This window comes from Formica exsecta, unplaced genomic scaffold (genome assembly GCF_003651465.1).
Source record: "Formica exsecta isolate Colony F162 unplaced genomic scaffold, ASM365146v1 scaffold228, whole genome shotgun sequence".
NCBI lineage: Eukaryota > Metazoa > Arthropoda > Insecta > Hymenoptera > Formicidae > Formica > Formica exsecta.
In genome coordinates, this window is record NW_021849573.1 from 1184485 (window position 1) to 1202295 (window position 17811).

Genomic DNA, 17811 nt, shown 5'->3' on the forward strand with positions numbered 1-17811 from the left:
TTATACGGTGATATTATTTTATTTATTGTAACAATATTCAGCGAGTGTAGAATTCCACATATTTTTATTTGTATAAAAGTTAATATAATTTTCTCTTTAAATCCATATGGAAATGTTTATACGTGTCTGCCAATTTCTTCATCATTTTACATTATCACCTATACTGGATGTGAATTAGGCAAAGGATGAGGAGGGATAAATATACGAGCTTATTTCCAAATTTTTATTTTATTCGTGAATTTATACTACAGAAGATACGTCAGCGGTGAAAGTAAAGTGATTTCGATGATGTAAATTAGAACGCATTTTCGACTTACTATTACTGAGAGTGACAGATGGTTGAGCTGTTATTTTGCTAGTTGTCAAGCTGCTTATAAATCATCTATAAAGAAACAGAACGTAGAAAGTTGGCAGCATTTTTTATAATAATTATGCTTTTATGTTACAGATAAAAGTGAAATAAAATTTCCAGGGAATAGGCCAAATACTTACGTAGCTTTATTGATTTTTTCATCCCTTGCCGTTCCTCCACGGAATTAAACACGCACAATTACAGATTCTAACACTGACAGTTGCCTATAACGGGGCGCTAATTACGCTAACCACGTTTCTGACTTCGAGACTCGCAGAGAGCTACCTGCGTAGGTGTGGGAAAGCAACGATTTCTATGAATAAAGGTGGTAGACACCGACGAGATGTGCTTACGTGTGTGTGCGCGCACGCGTACGTGTGTCAGGTGGCGACTGTCGCTTCAGGAACAACGTTGTGGAGGGCAAAGGCCGGGGGAACGCAGAGGGCGAAGTGTGGCGAGGGTTGAGGGAGGATATAGCAAGAGATGCTGGTAGAGAGGAAGAAACAGGAGGTGGCAGAGAGATGTACGTGTGTGGTCGTTAGTTTGTACACGTGTATAAGTGCGCTCGCTCTATTCGTACGAGCGAGCGAGGGGATGCGAATGTGTGTTAGTGTTTTACCTTACTTCGGGAACATGTCAGGGAAGGGCAGGGAATGACGTGTTACCCGGGGAAAAAGAAGATATAAAAGAAGACGCGAGAGATGCGTCAACATGGATGTGAGATTACAGATGCCACGTTCGGGATTTCGAACTCCGTGGAGAGAGACGTCGCATCTATTTAAATGTCATTGCATGGAATTGACAGAGTCTTTCCTTCTATCATTTGATGTGACACGTGGGCAATATATTTCGGTGTTACATCTATTACGTAAATATATCGTCTGCGTTCTGATAAATAAATTTCTCGTAAAACTACATTGCGAGAGAATTCTTCATTGCTTTATAAATTTCTCAACTGAAATAATTATTATATAATATGGCATTTAGATATTGAATAATCAATTTCTTTTCATATTTTTTTTTGAACAAATATATATATTTTTTTTGCCATTTTAAAGAGTCTTTTAAGGATACCGTATCGTGTTCATCTATTTTAACACTTTTATTACTGATATATTCACATGTTTTATTAGATATCATTATTAGCAATACAGGAAGGGAATATCGGAAAAAGATGATTGTCAGCAAATTATTTGACAGCTGCAGGAAATGAAATGAAATGTATTCGTAGCAAATACAATGAGTTGTTTGTACCGAGATTCACAAATAATTCATTCATTATCTCGTTTGCAACTTGAATTATCTTCTTCTAGCTACGTTACTGGGCTCACCGGCACACAACTATATAACACTCGTCTGTATATCACACTCGTGCACACCATGTACGTGTATACACAATATACATGACAAGAGCAAGCAAGAGTGAAAGAGAGAAGGAAAGCTCGACAGTCGGTGGGAGTCCGAGGCAGCGGATGCAGTAGTGATGGCGGCTGCGTTGGATGTTTAGCCTGGGCAGGCCAGGTCGGAGGGGAGAAGGAGGCGGACGAAGCAGGTGGGAGAGAAAAAGAAAGAGAGAGAGAGAGAGAGAGAGAGAGAGAGAGAAGTTCAAAGAGCCAGGTCGGAATGGAAAGACAGCCAGGTTGCCCGACGAGGTGGCAGGGGTGAGGTGGCGAGGCAGGGAACGGCTTAGCCTGGCGCTGCCTCGATCGTAGCCACGAGCGGAGTGTTGAGAGAGCAACCGAGAGTCCCGTTGGCCCTGGTGATCACCCGCATCGGGTGAGGCGTCATGAAAGCGCGCCAGTCGACCGAGTGCACCTACGGCCGTACGAAAGCACGCTGAACGCTTCGCTTGCTCTCCCGATTCTTTCTCACCGACGTCGCGCCTCCATCCAATTTCGGAGCTCGACGTTGACACACGCGGAGACCTCTCAGGGACTTGCCCAGGTGTTTATCAGGATCTCAGGATGATAGAGATGACAGACAGATTAGTAGCGGCTTTACCTATGAACAAGATCGCGAGTTTGACGGATGTTGTTTCTCTTCTCGTTAAAAAATCGTGATTTGGGGCGGTGAAGGTGGAGCACGGCCAGTGTCCTTGATGTTTAATGATTGATTGATATCACGCGATATCAGAGGAAAGACTCACCTTGTGCGTTTATAGAAAGTTGGTGTTGTTGTACGGTGTTTACTTGAAATCCGGGTCTTTTGAAAGATTCGTGTTCCATGACGATATCCTTCTCCAATTTAAATAAAGGTCTAGGGAGCGGCAAGGACAATGGCATCGAAATAATGCTCAGATGCGTTCTTCTTTGTTAAGCAAGAACGAGCATTTGTATTCGACATTTCTCACATTTCTCATGGGGATTCCTGACGGATCATTCAAGATAATTTCGTGTCATTGACTTGACGTTTCGCGCCATAAATGTTCTCACGAGTAATGTCTTGCACGTGAGTTGCAATAGAATAACGGAAGTAGTTTCTTCTGTAACTGGACGTATGAAATAGCAGAACAATTTAATCTACTCATAATCCGGCCATAACTTATATTCCGTATCGTGTTCCGTCGTAAGCTTGAACTCGTAATATTTCTTTTCAGTGACATTAGATAGAAGTAAGATACAAGATATCTAGATACATGTACAAATATGGTGTAAAAGACTGCAGTTAAAAATCTTATTATTAAATGACAATTAAATATCGGCGCAATAATACGAAAACAAGGATCGCCTTTTTTTGGACAAAATCACACGTTTCCGATCACCGAGCAATCTCGCAGCTATTTTCAATGTTTTGTGAAGCTTGCTTCGTTACCTCATTGTTGTCACATTGACCGCGCCGGAGGGTGCCACCCCTGCAGTTCGTTATTCCGTTCCACATATTGGAGTACTCAAGTTGCAAAGTAACGAAGGGAGGAAAATAATCCAGTCCAGAGGAATAGTCGATATCATGCTCCGTTTTGTGAATAGATAAATGCCATGAGAAAAGGAAATGCAAAAGACAACTAATTAAATAAATACATATAAGTAGAAATAATACAATAGTGTGCGTTTTTCACGAGAAAACGGAGTAATTTATATAATCGCATTTTCTTTCTTCCGATTCAATTCTCGCTACATACATTAATATAAGATTTCTTTACGTCACTTCAAGGGTAACGTGAAGGAAAACAAAGCTGTTTGGTCTTTAATGAGCGAAGGAACCGGTATTCCGTTGAACAACATGAAGAGAGGCAGAATGAAAAGATACGATACGCGTAAGAGGTAAAGTAAAGGCAGCTATTTTCGGCTAATATAATTATATCAATTGCCGATATACATCTTCAACATTAGATAGATCAAAATATAGAAAGAAGTTTTACAATAAGAATGATGAATATGAAATAAAAATATGAAAAGTACTACATGAATATATTAGAAAATATATTATCTGTATATATATACGTGTATCAATTACTGTCCGCTTCTTAAAATTATTTTACACAAAGGAAACGCACGATAATCAAAATTAAGCAGGCAGCATTCCACGATTGAATATATATCTAAAAAATAAAAAAAAAAAAATAAATAAACGTAACGAAGCCGAACCACTTCAATTTGGCACAAAAGTTCTGCGACTAGCATGTCAAATTTATGAAAAGTGAGCGCTAAGATACAGGAAAACAATTTACATCGACCCGTTAAAAATTTACATAACACTCTCCGGGACACCTGACATAGTGGATGCGTCGGATTCGAGTGGGGGGAGGAGGAGGAGAAGGAGGAGAGCCCAAGGACTGAGAGCGGCGATTTTCGAGGTTCCCGTGTCAACTGAATCATTGTTTCGAACTCGTGATAACGCATGTATCTTTAGTCAGAAGACTCAACGCCACGCGGTTCCCCGGCTGATATGGCAGCCGTTGTTCCTACCACCGCGATTCCTCGGCTCCTCCACCATCGTCGCCGTCACTACGTCCGAGATCGGCGTAGCTGTCAAACGACCGAACAGGTGTTACCGCGAGGTGCCCGGAGTTGGATACGCGATTTCTTGTGATACTACACGCGCGGCGCGACTACGAAGAAGTGAGTCCCAGTGAGTCGTCGATCGATCGATGTGACACGCACATTCCTCGCGCATTCCTCGTTACTTAATCGGAGGTGTATTCGTGGGAGTCAATTACGTGAGGTGCCAGTGAGTGTCTCGGTGGACCAGGAACAGTTGTTTCCGGAAGACAAGGATTTCGGAGTAAATTTATATTTATCAAAGATGACGTGCCGCAAAGTCTCCTGTCCGCAACCGATATCCAAATTCAGCGGCATCCTCCTGCTGTTGCTGATTCTTTTAACCGAGGTGAGTATTAATCACATGGATCTAGGACATGCGGATAGAGTGTCGTTTTATGCTAGAGATGTGGGTATTATCGCGAAGGACGCCTATCGCGGGATAAAATATATTATGGAGATTGACATGCTAATTGTAAGAAAGCAGTGTCAATTTGCTTTTGTTTATATAAATATCAAAAGATAATATTATTTATTTTTAATTCAAATTTTCATTAATTTTCTGCTTCTCTATAAAAAGTAAAACGATCATAGATGACCAATTTTGTAATTTGTCAGACCAATAATTTTATTATCACTTGAATTTTTCATAATATGTTAAGCTTACAAGTTTTACGATTGTTTTATGGCTTGGGTTATCGCTTATCTATGCATCAATTTATTTAGAATTTGTCGGGGTTTTTGGATTATTGCATTAAGCTTTTGTTCTTACTATCTCTAGCAAGGGCGTGGAGTGGCTAGGCAGTGATCTCGATCTAAGACATTCCTCTCTGGAATGTTTTTTTACATTGAAATGCGCGTACATTAAAGCACTCTTGAGACAAACACGTCTAGAAGCATAAACTTGCAAATTTAAATTTATGATGCAGATATGCTAATCCAGTTCATGCTAATCAGCAAATCGCTTTGCGAACTGAATAAATAGCTGTAAATAAAAGTCGACATAAAGAGAAATTAAAAAAAAAAATGTTTCCCTTCTATTACGCGTAACTAATCATATTCATATATTAAAGACATCAAATATGCAAATATAATTTTGATGTGACATTTTAGTTTGATAAGATTTGAACATCATATCGGATTTTATTTATTTGTTCAGTGACATTTTTTTTAAAGAAGAGATTACAAATGTCGGTATATCGGGAAGTAGAATTGAACGTATAATTTCAATATTAAAGAAAATTGTGCTTCTGTGACATACTGGAGTCAGAGTTTGAGTTGTGGTCAACCGATTGGTGAAGGGGAACGCGACCGACATCCAGTCTTCTTTGCTCGATCGAATCGTGTCTGGACATTGCGAAACTCGCCTGACTTTCTCAACTGCGAATACGCTGGTTTGAATGCCGATGTCTGTTGGCTTCTGTATCTGTCGTTGAATGTTCAAATAGTGTGTTAGTGTTATTAAAATAAATCTATGTCACTTAACATATATATTTTTAAACAGAAAATTCTTCGATTTAACAAAATAATTGATTTTCCAATGATAAATTAATACTTATAGTATATTCCATTATCTATTATCTAAATGTTTTTTTTTCTAAATGCTATTCTTTGATTGAGTCATCATTTCTTTACAAACATTAATCACGTGCGCGTAATAGACGCAAATGAGAAGTTAAAGAGAATTCTTTATATAAACAAAATATATAAATAATATTTCAAAAATAAAAGATTTTAGTACTTTTTCATACATGACAGATTCAGTCGGACATCAGACAACTATCGCTTTAGATTTAAAATTGCATTTGCCGTAGATAATCAAACAGATTCTTTTGCTGAGATCATTTGTCGAATCATTAGACCGCGAATTGCGAGATTTCCCTCTCTTTCGAGGAGGGAGGAGAAGGAAGCGCGAAGCAAATCTGCCTTTCCGGGTAATTTAAATATTTAACACACTACAGAGTGCGAGGATTACATATACGTGTAATTACGTAAACGAGTTTTTTTATCATTTTCTCATGAAATTGATGATTTTGTTATACGACAATCTGACGGGAGCGACATGCATTACGAGAATATTATTCTCGCAAAACAATACGCGGAAGTGATAATCACAGTGTAATTTGTCTCTATAGGAAGTTAATTTTTTTATGACTTACTATATTAGAGATTTATAACATTTCTAAGTATTGTGTATTAAACAATCTATTCTAAGTTTTTGCAACTATCTTATGGTGTGATAAAATTTCGGAGAATATACATATATATAAGAAGAAATCAAAAGAAATTGTTCCAGTAATGCACCGCATTCTTTAACCACGCTTTCTTCGCTAATTTAGACTTGATTTTTCCCTAGTAAAAATGTCGAGACATTATTAGTCTCTGTGTAATTAGTGAATAAAGCTAAAGAGATTTTCTCGAGCTAATTATAAATCTAAATATAAATACATATAATAGGACATTCTTCAGTTAATCTAAAATAAATTTAACAAAATCTTAATTCACGGCTTAAGTTAAAAAAAGATATATAATGTTAGAGCTTGGAAAATTACGATAAATTATGAATTTCTCGATATCTTTTCTTTAACAAAAATTGATTAAATAAACGAATTAAAAGAACTACAATTAAAGGAACATTCGATTTGATTTTTGATCTGAATATATTATTGAATTTTGGAAATTGTTTAATATTTTGTTAACAGATATAAAATAATGTGTTTCTCGATATAAATGTAAATATAATAATTGTTTTAATGTAGGGAACAGCATCTTTGGCGTGAAAAAATAATAGCATTCTTTAAAAATAATAATATTTGGAAGAAGCTTGCAAAAAATGGAAACTAGTTGGATTATGATTCTTATCGACCAAAGGAAAGTTTTGTTTGCAAAAGTACGTCGCGTTACTATCCAACGAAGCTCGTAATAGACAAAATGGATTGTCTGAATGTTTCATGCTCGAAAGAAAGCCAACGCCCATTTCAACGACCCTTATATGATGCTATTGTATACGCGAAATCGATTTTATGTCAATTTCTTTGTCACGGAACATTCTCCGTCACCTTAAAGAAATCAAAATTAATCGTATCCTATCATTAATTTTGACGTATTAAATCAGTCACAATGATATTATTATCGGATAAATGTTATGACAATCTCATTGAAAAACTAATTGAACACATAAATCCTTTTTGATATAACGAAGCATGAGAGGCATCCAGTTTTAATTATATCTTTAATTATATATCATGTAAAATACATATACGCGTAAATCATTAATGTAACATGTTAAATTAATGTTGTTTTATTTGACCATAGAGAGAGTGAATGGTGCAAAGTGATAATTAACCGTAGAGGAGATACATTGTAATTGGTATCATACATATTTCGTAAATAGCGTTTCGTAAATATCAGAATTTTAATCAACAAGAGCATAAAGTTGTCATTTCAAATATTTGTTAATTAAAATTCTAATTTGGTAAGTCTGATAATTAAATAAAAAAATGAAAAATCAGTGTTACTTTAATTTAAAATTTGATTAATTTTGCAAAAATGCAAAGCTTACCTGGTTCAGAGAAACTTTCAGAGTACATTCCTTGATAAAGGATTTTGATAAAGCATTAATTATATAAAGTTAAATATCTTGCCAATTAACAATATAATTAGCCATTTAAATAGCATAAAATTATTTGATACAATGTAAATAAAGTATTATATAAATACGCAAAAGAAAGTTACAATAAAAAGTTGATTAAATTTATAGGTTTCGCAACACTTCCGGTTTCGCACGTGCTTGGCTTTCTGTTTGTAAATCCGCTTACTCTCTGCGGGGGTGCCTCTACATATTTTTGCAATACGGTCAAGTACACCGGATGCTCGTTTGTTTTACATCACTTATCCTCCGCAAAATTTACATCCGCCGGCGTTTTGTGTAAACCAGAGTAAAAGATTTTCTGAACTACTAGATGAGATCATAATTTCCGTTATTCCTATGGATACATAGATATATCACTTTTCAACGAATTGTTTCTTTTGCAAATAAATAAGTACATATACACTATATATATACAAATAATCTATATTTTTATTTTTTATTGAATTATTTTATAACTGAAAATAAGATCTGTATATGTAGTTTATAAAAAAATAGTTATTAATAATAACTATAATTCTCATTAGATGATGATTTGATCGCGAACATGCTTTGATTGGATTTTTTTTCGCATGTTTCTAAGAAGAAGATAGAACCGTGACATTATTGGCCCAGAATTCGAGGCTTATGACCGCGCTATATTAAGCTCTTACTACGGAGACCCTATTCGCCGAATGTCTCGCAAATAGCCGGCGTCGTCATTTTTAAGTCGAGCATTACGCTACACATGCGATAAGTTAGGTTGACATAGCGTGAGCATATCGTTGGTTAGACCAAAGGCGAACAAAAATATTGCCTCTGATAGTTTCTATATAATTGAAGTTCTCATAAGTGTGCGATGAAGCCAGCTTTATTCGAATTCTATCTGAATTATAAAAAAGAAATATATATGCTTTTTTTCTTCCCACGAGAACTTCATGCATATTTCGACGATATGCAAATAATATTAATCGGAATAAAAACAGCGCCATTTGAAATGCTTATATTATGACTCGTTAAACAATTCAAATTACGGATTATTGGAATATCGAAGAGACAGTTATAGATATACGATTGGCAATGAAACATTCATTCACGCAACCGAGTGCAATCTCTGTATATATGCTCAGTGCATATTATTAAATACAGTTTTAAGTATTGATTATTAATTTCTAAATACATATAGCGTTTATTAATTCCTAAATATATATTTTAAATAATATGATTATAATAATAAAATAAAATAATAATGATAATAATAAAATAGGAATAATAATGATAAAATAATGATTTAATTTATTGAAAGTTATAATATTATACATACATACATATTTCAAAATATTGTTTGAATTAGATCAAATATAATAAGTTCAATATTTTTTTATTCCGTCACGGATACGACGTACCGGAAACGGCGTCTCGCAAAGGCAAGAACCAGTCGCACGTGGTTGCTCTGCTGAGTGTCAAACGACTTCGGTGAATCGTTCATCCGGATGTATCCGAGTATATTCTGGACTAGCCTGGGAAGATACCGGCTGCACGCCGGTGACGAAAATAAAGCAGACGGGAGAAATAAATCACTGTTCACTCGTCTAAGCAGCATTCGAGGTCTCGTGAGCTTCGATCGCGTCGAGCTGTCGCGAATGACAAAAAAATTATATTCAAGCAAAAGCGAAATTTTTAATATACATATTAACTCGCAGATTACACATAATAAAAAATATTTTTGTTAATGTAGATATAACCAATTAATGGAATTATATTATTTTACTTGAAGAAAAATACGGAACTCTCATTTTATCTAACTTTCTTCCTTATTGGATTAAAAATATGAGCTTGTCATTCAGTTTGTTTACATAAAAATGTGTGATAAAAGAATAAATATTCCTATTTTAATTTTGGAATAAAAAGAATTGAGATGATTTATTTTAATCTGCACGAGATCTTTTTAACTTGGCAAATTCGCAATATTTTTTTCTTGCGGTGCATTGTCTTCTGCACAAGTAAACATCCGCGATTTTATTCATCCGCTTAATATCCGTCTTCCCGCATCTTGTGCCGAGTAATAAAAGACCTGGAATAAAAGACAAAAATAAAAATGATGATGGTGCACCACGTGCGCGGTTCCCTGACGCCGTTGGGAGTAAAAGAAGAGAAACAGCTTGTGGTGGCTTTTTTGGTACATCCCGATACACACTCCTCTCCGCCCCGGACGCATTCGCGCGCGTATACTTGAAGTTTTGCCTTCACTTTCTCATTCTTTCTCTTCGTTGTATCTATCCAAGGATTATTTGGATAAATCGCACAACGCGCTTTCGAGAGAAAAAAAGAAACATATTGACGTCATTCCACCATCTGCGGCTTCGTTTCACGCGTGTTCAAGGATCGCGTCTTAATTAAAGCGCGTCACACCTTGCATCCTGCTTCATCCTACATTGATTAATTTTATGCGCGCCGATGTCTAGTAGTATGCGATTTATATGAGAAATTCCCGAGTTACTTATCTTGCTGCAAAGATAAATGATGCCTATACTCTATACGTAATTAATTCTAGTGGCGCGCGGATTTCTTATTGTATTTGAATTGAATCTTCATGATATATACAGGAAAGTAATAAAATTACATAGTTATATTGACAATTATTCCGTAGAATGCAAATTAATTAACCTTGGTTTTATATTGTTTATACGGAAAAAAGAAGTTGGCATAACATATGTTGCTTTAACAAATTTTGTTAATTGTATAGGAAAAGCAATAAAATTTTTAAAAATATTTTGCTGAAATATTAAAAATAATTAATTGAAAATAGTTTTGTTATATAAATTATTTCTCTATAACATTTTCATTATTTTATTCTGCTTTCAAAATAATGTAATTTGGTCACTTTACAATATGCAATAATAATAACAATTTCGCCGCAATAGCACATTTTTTTTCTCTTGGTGTAAATATGTTCACGTGATGATTAAAGAAATGCTTTCTTCAACAACATTTAGCACCGATATGCATTAATGCGTTGTGTCGTAATGCGATCTGTCTTGGTATTTGACAGATATATCGAGAAGACGTGAAAATACAAATCGCAGGAATTTTTATTCGACAAAAGAGATTCGTATGATTGTTTTCGATATTGTATTAACAAATTAATTTAAATGTATTTATGTCGGTTTGCAAGACTATTGCAGTGTTTTCGCGCTATATATGCAACAAACATTTCGTAAAGTATATAATTAAATGACATTACATTTATAAGTACGATTAATAAGTGACTCTGTTGAATTATTGATGCGGTCGCATACATAATGTGAATATCAATAATAAATCTTTGATAATTAAAATTGGAATTACATATCGTAATGTACAATAGTGTCTTCTCATGCATTATTAAATTATTTGTGGATCTTTACATAATATGAAGGTTCTCAATTCAAAGAAGCTTGTTCTCCGGCTACAAAGAAATTCTTTTTTAGATGTTTCACAATTTGACTTTTAAAAATTTGTAGATATGTGCATTTCATAAACATTTGGATAATTAAAAATACAGATCGCAACATCATGTCCGAAAAATGTTTATCACGCGAATTATTAATGTCTCTAAATGTACTAAATAGTTTCAATTTATGTTCAAAATGATCTTGAACATAATACCTTGAAAAATCTGGCAATATAAAAATTCAACGAGTTGATTCTAATAATAGCAATCCGAATTGTATCCAGTTTATCACGCGCATATTCACTAATTTGATAACAGTGTTACTTTAAAGCATTTTATCAGCAAATTTTTATGCATCTCTTTAAAATTTGCAAATTTTATTATTTGAGTTTTATGAAGCTTGGAAAGGTTTTAAGAATATTTGATTATTGAACAATTAATAATTGCATTGAGAATCGCGTTATGCCATTTACATTGTTCACAAATAATTATTAAAATTTTCAATATGACAAACAGACTCATCAGAAAGGAAATATTTATTGTTGAATTTATGCATACAATTGTAAAATCTTATAATGGCTTGTAGCATTTCCATTGAAGCGTTAAACGCCAAACTCTCTGTGTTTGCTTGTTTCGAGAATCATCGTATAATTGCGCGAACGATGACGCAAGCCTTAATTGCGCAAAGTTAAAAGTTGCGCGATAAATGCGTTACGGACAGTCGAGAAATAGCGCGCGTTTTATGTCCAAATGAGTTTGCAAGGCACATTACAACGAAGTATATACATATTTCTTTCTTGATTGAATGCGTTGGAATTTTATTTCGACAGATTGATGCCATATATAGCGCGCAGCATATTTTCTATGATAAATAATTATTACTATATAATCGTAGCTTTAAAAATTTATAATGTTTTTTTAAACGCCTTTCTATGTCCTTCGAAGACACTTTCATTATCTGGCTTTGTTTAAAAACTCTTCGCTTTGTTGTCTCACAGTATTATTACAATAGCTGCTTTCAAAACAGAATGAATATATAAACCACACTTTCTTCTCGACTCAGCCAGGTATCCACGTTGTAACAAAAACAAGCATACTAATTTCCGTTTTTATATTTCTCTATGAAATATATATATATATATTTTTTTTTTTTAGATATCTCTATAAAATTTTCGATATGCAGTTTTTGAATCGCACGGCGAATTGAATAAACAGAACTTCGGAAAGAGGGTATGCAGTGCTATACGCTTTTTTTCGCAAATTAAGATTTTGCTAACAGAAAGAAAAATTTGAGTATTATATTATTGCTGTGTGTAAAATATACATTATTTAACCGAAGACTTTCGCTACGGAAATGGAAACGTCTAAGAATCTGGTGACCGAGGTAACGATCATCTACAACGTCTGTACCTTGGGTTACGCAATCATCAATCATCTCACGCGCAGGTAACGCTTTTTCATAGTGGGGACGTACAAAGATTTGAATTATCGTTGAGAAGCTGAAACGAGCATCCGGTAAACAGGAAGCAAGATCATTAAGTGCACGCAGATCTTATCTAGGTTCACACTATAGTAGTATGGAATATATCAATACATCGTTAGATGCATCGGATTGTTATTATGAAAAATACTTGATCAGGATAAAGAGAAATTTATACAAGTGTATACATTTTTATCGGAAAACTTGCCTTCTTGTACGCTGTCATCAATTTTTTGTTAACCAACAGAGTATTGAATAGCTAAGTGACTGACGATGAATACCTGTCAGAAGCGACGATTTATAGATAAATATGATTGCTTTGTTATGTAATTGATGAATAATTTGACGAATCGTAATTATCTCTGGTAAATACGTGATTTTGTATAAGTTATTTTTCATTATGCGATGGTTGAACTTTAAGTTGGAACATATAAATAGTCACAGATAAGCCTGAAGTAGTAAATTTCTTCAATGGAATTCTATTATGTTTCAAGAGTAATCGAAGAATACTTTTATCTACGCGTAATTATCGATAATTATAATAAATAATTACCGTATTTATTGCTTACATGTTGTTGATAAAAAATCTAAAAAAAAAAACAAATAAAAGAAAAAAAAATAAATATCGCGATATATCTTGGGATAATACTTATACAATACACACATATGTAAAAATATGATGCGATTGACATATTATTTGCTTGATGTGATAGCTTATTTTCAATCTATAATTGCGAATACGTGTCTGACAATTTCTTGCTGACAGGCAATTGCAATTGTTAATTAACGCGTAGTGATATAACATACGTGTCGCTATAGTTTTACTATATATCTTTATTGGTTATTAAGAGAATATAAAAATCGACAAATTGACGCGTAGCAATTATTAAAACACGAATGAGCTTGTTGATCGACGGCGAATATTTTTCAATTTCTTTTTAATGCGGAAAATGTTTTCACAAACGGTCTCACATCTTATTATTCTTGCAAAAAATGTCAAAGCGATCTCTTTGCAATTAATGAGGCGTTATACTGCGCTCGATATGGCACGTCGCATTTATCGCTTCTTTCAAAAGAAAAATCGACTGAACGCATTATCATAAAATACATGGTTCGTATGTACGTGATACATTGCCCATATTAGGGATAATATTATTTCGTTTTATAGAAACATATCTTTCGCTGCGAGACTTGCTTGAAACATTCCACGCCTGATATTTTTACCGTTTTATGAGACGCTATATCCGGTGAAAGAAATATTCCCCTTGTCATATGTCCATGGGAAATAGTAGCACAGAAAACGAATTACGGAGCGATAACTAAACGTAAACAACGTTATCGCTGCTCGAAATACCGTTACAAGTGCTTCGTTAATGAGGATTGTTCGTCGACATAATTGGTTCGAGCATCAAGAATTCGTTCCAAATTTGCAATGATAATATACTGAAACTGTAAAAAGGTATTCCTACAGAGATTAGAAATCTGAGATTCATCTTCACTATCCCGTTCACTTTGTGAAAATATGATGAGTGGCGAACGAGAGATTTTAACGCCACGCAATTGCGACAGACATTTTTATTTAACAGTCACGTCGTTTCCGATTCTCGAAGCTTCAACGATACATCAGTGGAAATTACCATAATAATTCCGTTACCAATATACGCGATAATTGCATTAACGATCATTACCGATCGCACTTTTTTTTCCTGTTGCTTCTGCAAATCGCGAAACGATCATTTCAGTGCCACGCTTCGTGGATAACGCGGATATCGTGCTTTTTACACGCTGTTAAAATTATATAATATAATCGATCAAGAGAGAGAGAGAGAGAGAGAAAGAGAGAGAGAGAGAGAGAGAGAGAGAGAGAAATAGTCAGATTAAAGCATTAATGCAACGTCCGGCTGTAAATTTACAACTTTATTCGCCGCAAGAAACATGGAGGATATATGGTATGTAGGTCAATTCATGGTCGATCAAATGTAGGCGTACAATTCACATCCGCGAGATTACTAGCCGAACAAGCACAATGAAATATCCGCAACGCGTTTGGAAATACAGTTCCGTCCGGCAAAATAGACCAGTGCTCGAAATACATTCGGTGATCGAACTGTTCGAGCAGTTCGATCGCACAATTCGTTCGATGCTTTTGTCCGAGTTCTAAAATATATGTGTATTTAACTACAAATTGGTGTAAATCCCTTGGCAAATGACAGTCGATAATGGCGGAGAACGTTCGTCACGCGAGACATGCTTGACGTCAGCTTGGCGATTATCTAAGAGCAACGTGCATTTCATTGTTACCGTCGGTTTATCTTGCCGTTATATAGTTATTAGCTTATTAGCCTAAATTAAAGAACTTCCATTTAATTACTCATGCACTATTAATTATCATGAATAAGCGCTTGCGTCGTTATTCTAATCACATTTCTTCAAATAATGAACATTACGAAAATAACTTTGCTCGCGATACTTGGTATCACAAATAGCACATAATTTGATAAAATAAATATTATCATGAAACACGTATGAATAATCGAAAGCGCGTAACAGATTTGTTTAATTATACTTATAATAAATTATATATGAAATTATCGAATGCGATTAAAAGGGAGAAAAGGGAGATTACCATACACGAATCGAACAAGGTCGTGCAACAGGTTTTGCAAGGGGTAAAGATGATGAAGCACGCGAGCTACTTAGAATCTTTCAAGTGCACACTCGTAAACGAGTTTCTTTCTTCATTCTCGTTGTACGAATAAAGCGATCTGGGCGGCTGGGCCTACGATATATTCTGAATTTTTTTTGAATATGCTCACAATAGGGACATACAGGGACAAAGCGATAGCACTCTTCATATATTTACATGTATCGTATGTTTTCTGAAGAGACTGTACTATGTATCTGTTCATTTGCATAAAATATATCTTAACACAATTATAGAAAGAAATGTGAAAAGTAGCTACTAACACATTTGGATTTTAAAAAAGTCTTGATTTAAACAATATAATTATTAAGAATTAAAAAGAGATTAAAAAATATAATCTCGAATAAAGTCTAGTAAAAAGAAATTCCACGTTTATTATTGAATTTATTAGCGAATATATGATATATGTATTATTAAAATATAATAATTTTAGAAAGCTTAATGTTTTTCTCGTGTTACCTAAATAGTTTGTGTAATGAAAATCCATCAACTCGAAAGAAACTAATTAACAAGATAAGTTTGAAACACGTGCCGTGTTACTCTTATAGTTTGTACAGCGATTTCATTTTCAAGCCACTGTAAAACAACTTTTATTTCTGTCGGGACATTCTTTGTTCGCAACGTTGTTTGTTTGTTGGAATTTTTTTCCCAGACTGGCCCGCTCGTTTCTGCTATTCCATGCACGATCACGTCTCACTTATTTACGGATTCGAAACTCGTCCATGAACCAGAATGCGTTCCGTGTATTTGTACCTTTGGTCCTGCCTCTTGGATCTAGGGAGACAAAGGGAATATTGGATTCCTGTCTCGCTACGTCGACCAAACAGCTTGTCGCCGTAGCTAATACACGAGACAAAATTTACAACGAGAATTTATCTCACCTAGCTTGGATTAAAAAAAAAAGTGAAGCCGAAGTATATATAGCAGAAAAACGTATCTCTTACCTTTATTCCAATATCCTTTTATTTGCGCATAAACAATTGGTCAGAGCGAAAAAGAATTTTAATAGAAACTTTTCAAGAGAAGGAAATAATGACAAAGACAATATACGATACTGAATAATGTGATGGAGGATGCAGTCCGCCAATTCCGATGTCGACATAATGCACCGGATAGAGAATAATCGTGATTCATCACAGAACGCACTTGCTATATTTATCTTGTTATTATCGATATTATCTTCTTGCGCTCAATTAAATAATATGATGTAATGATACCATATTGATATCTTTGTGTAATCATATAATTTCAATGTCATATTATGTCAATATTTCCAAAGGATTATATCGGTATTTAAGAAAGAAAAAATTCCTTTTCGGTTACTCGTAATTAGGAGATATATTCGAAACAATCTACAATTTTAGTATTTGTGAGATAAACTGCGTACACATGACCTGCTTGATCCGCGTCAAAAAACGAGTCAAAACCCATTGGATACTCTAATAACAGGATACTAAGGCGGATATATATATATACGAAAGGGTGACGAGCGGTACGCATTACAAAGTGTCACGGACGCGTCGCTGATGGAGTGTCACGGACACGCGTCACTTCCACATTTCTACCTACCTACTTCCACGCACATTGAACATGAACGAAAACTGCTCGAGGTCGAGAATCGCACGAGACGCGTGACAACGGTCAACCGGAAATGACGGGCGCTACTCGCGATCGAGAGCCGCGATGGATGCCACTTTCTTTTTACTTTCAAGATCTTAACCAGGAGCGATAGGACTTAAACGCCCGTCGTCATACATGAGAAGATCGAGCTTTCCAGTGAAACGTGTGTGTGAAAAAAAAAATGAGAAACTACATTAAAATTGAACGTAATTGTATACGAGGAAACTTTAATGTATTTCTAGAACAAGCAGACCAGGATATTGATAAGAGAGAGATAGAATGCGGTTTTTCCTCCTCGCGATAATTTAATATGAACTGCGCGGAACTGCAGCTGCTCCGAGCTGCTCGTCCAACGTTGTTGTTTCAGAGTTTCATGACGAACAGCTGTCTATGATGGAATGAGTCGTGCCAGCCGCGATGCTTCGCATTGCGAGATCGCGTACCATATGACGGGAGTTTAAGTTACATCCGTACATTATCTTTTTTTTTTCTCTCGAATGACGCAGATCTACGGGTCACGCTGGCTTGTATTCGCGCCTGACTCATATGGATGTCAGAAATGGATTTATTTTTTTTTTTTAAACGACAATCCAACGTAATGCTCGCTAATAATACAG

General features: G+C 35.1%; 1 protein-coding gene and 1 long non-coding RNA gene across 5 annotated transcripts in view; one reads left to right on the forward strand and one right to left on the reverse strand.

Annotated features, from left to right (window-relative positions):
- Nucleotides 1–1557: 1557 nt before the first annotated feature.
- On the reverse strand, nucleotides 1558–2640 carry LOC115235581. The gene is made up of 2 exons (XR_003884052.1): nucleotides 2499–2640; nucleotides 1558–2353 (listed from the first exon to the last, which is right to left on the reverse strand). It is a non-coding gene; the product is annotated as an uncharacterized LOC115235581 (long non-coding RNA).
- Nucleotides 2641–4551: 1911 nt separating this feature from the next.
- LOC115235579 (tyrosine-protein phosphatase 10D) overlaps nucleotides 4552–17811 on the forward strand; it is a 28765-nt gene continuing 15505 nt past the window's right edge. For all 4 annotated transcript variants that reach the window (XM_029807472.1, XM_029807474.1, XM_029807473.1 and 1 more), the window contains exon 1: nucleotides 4552–4678. In XM_029807472.1, the coding sequence (XP_029663332.1) occupies nucleotides 4595–4678 (84 nt within the window). In that variant the 5' untranslated portion in view covers nucleotides 4552–4594. The remainder of the gene's footprint in view (nucleotides 4679–17811) is intronic.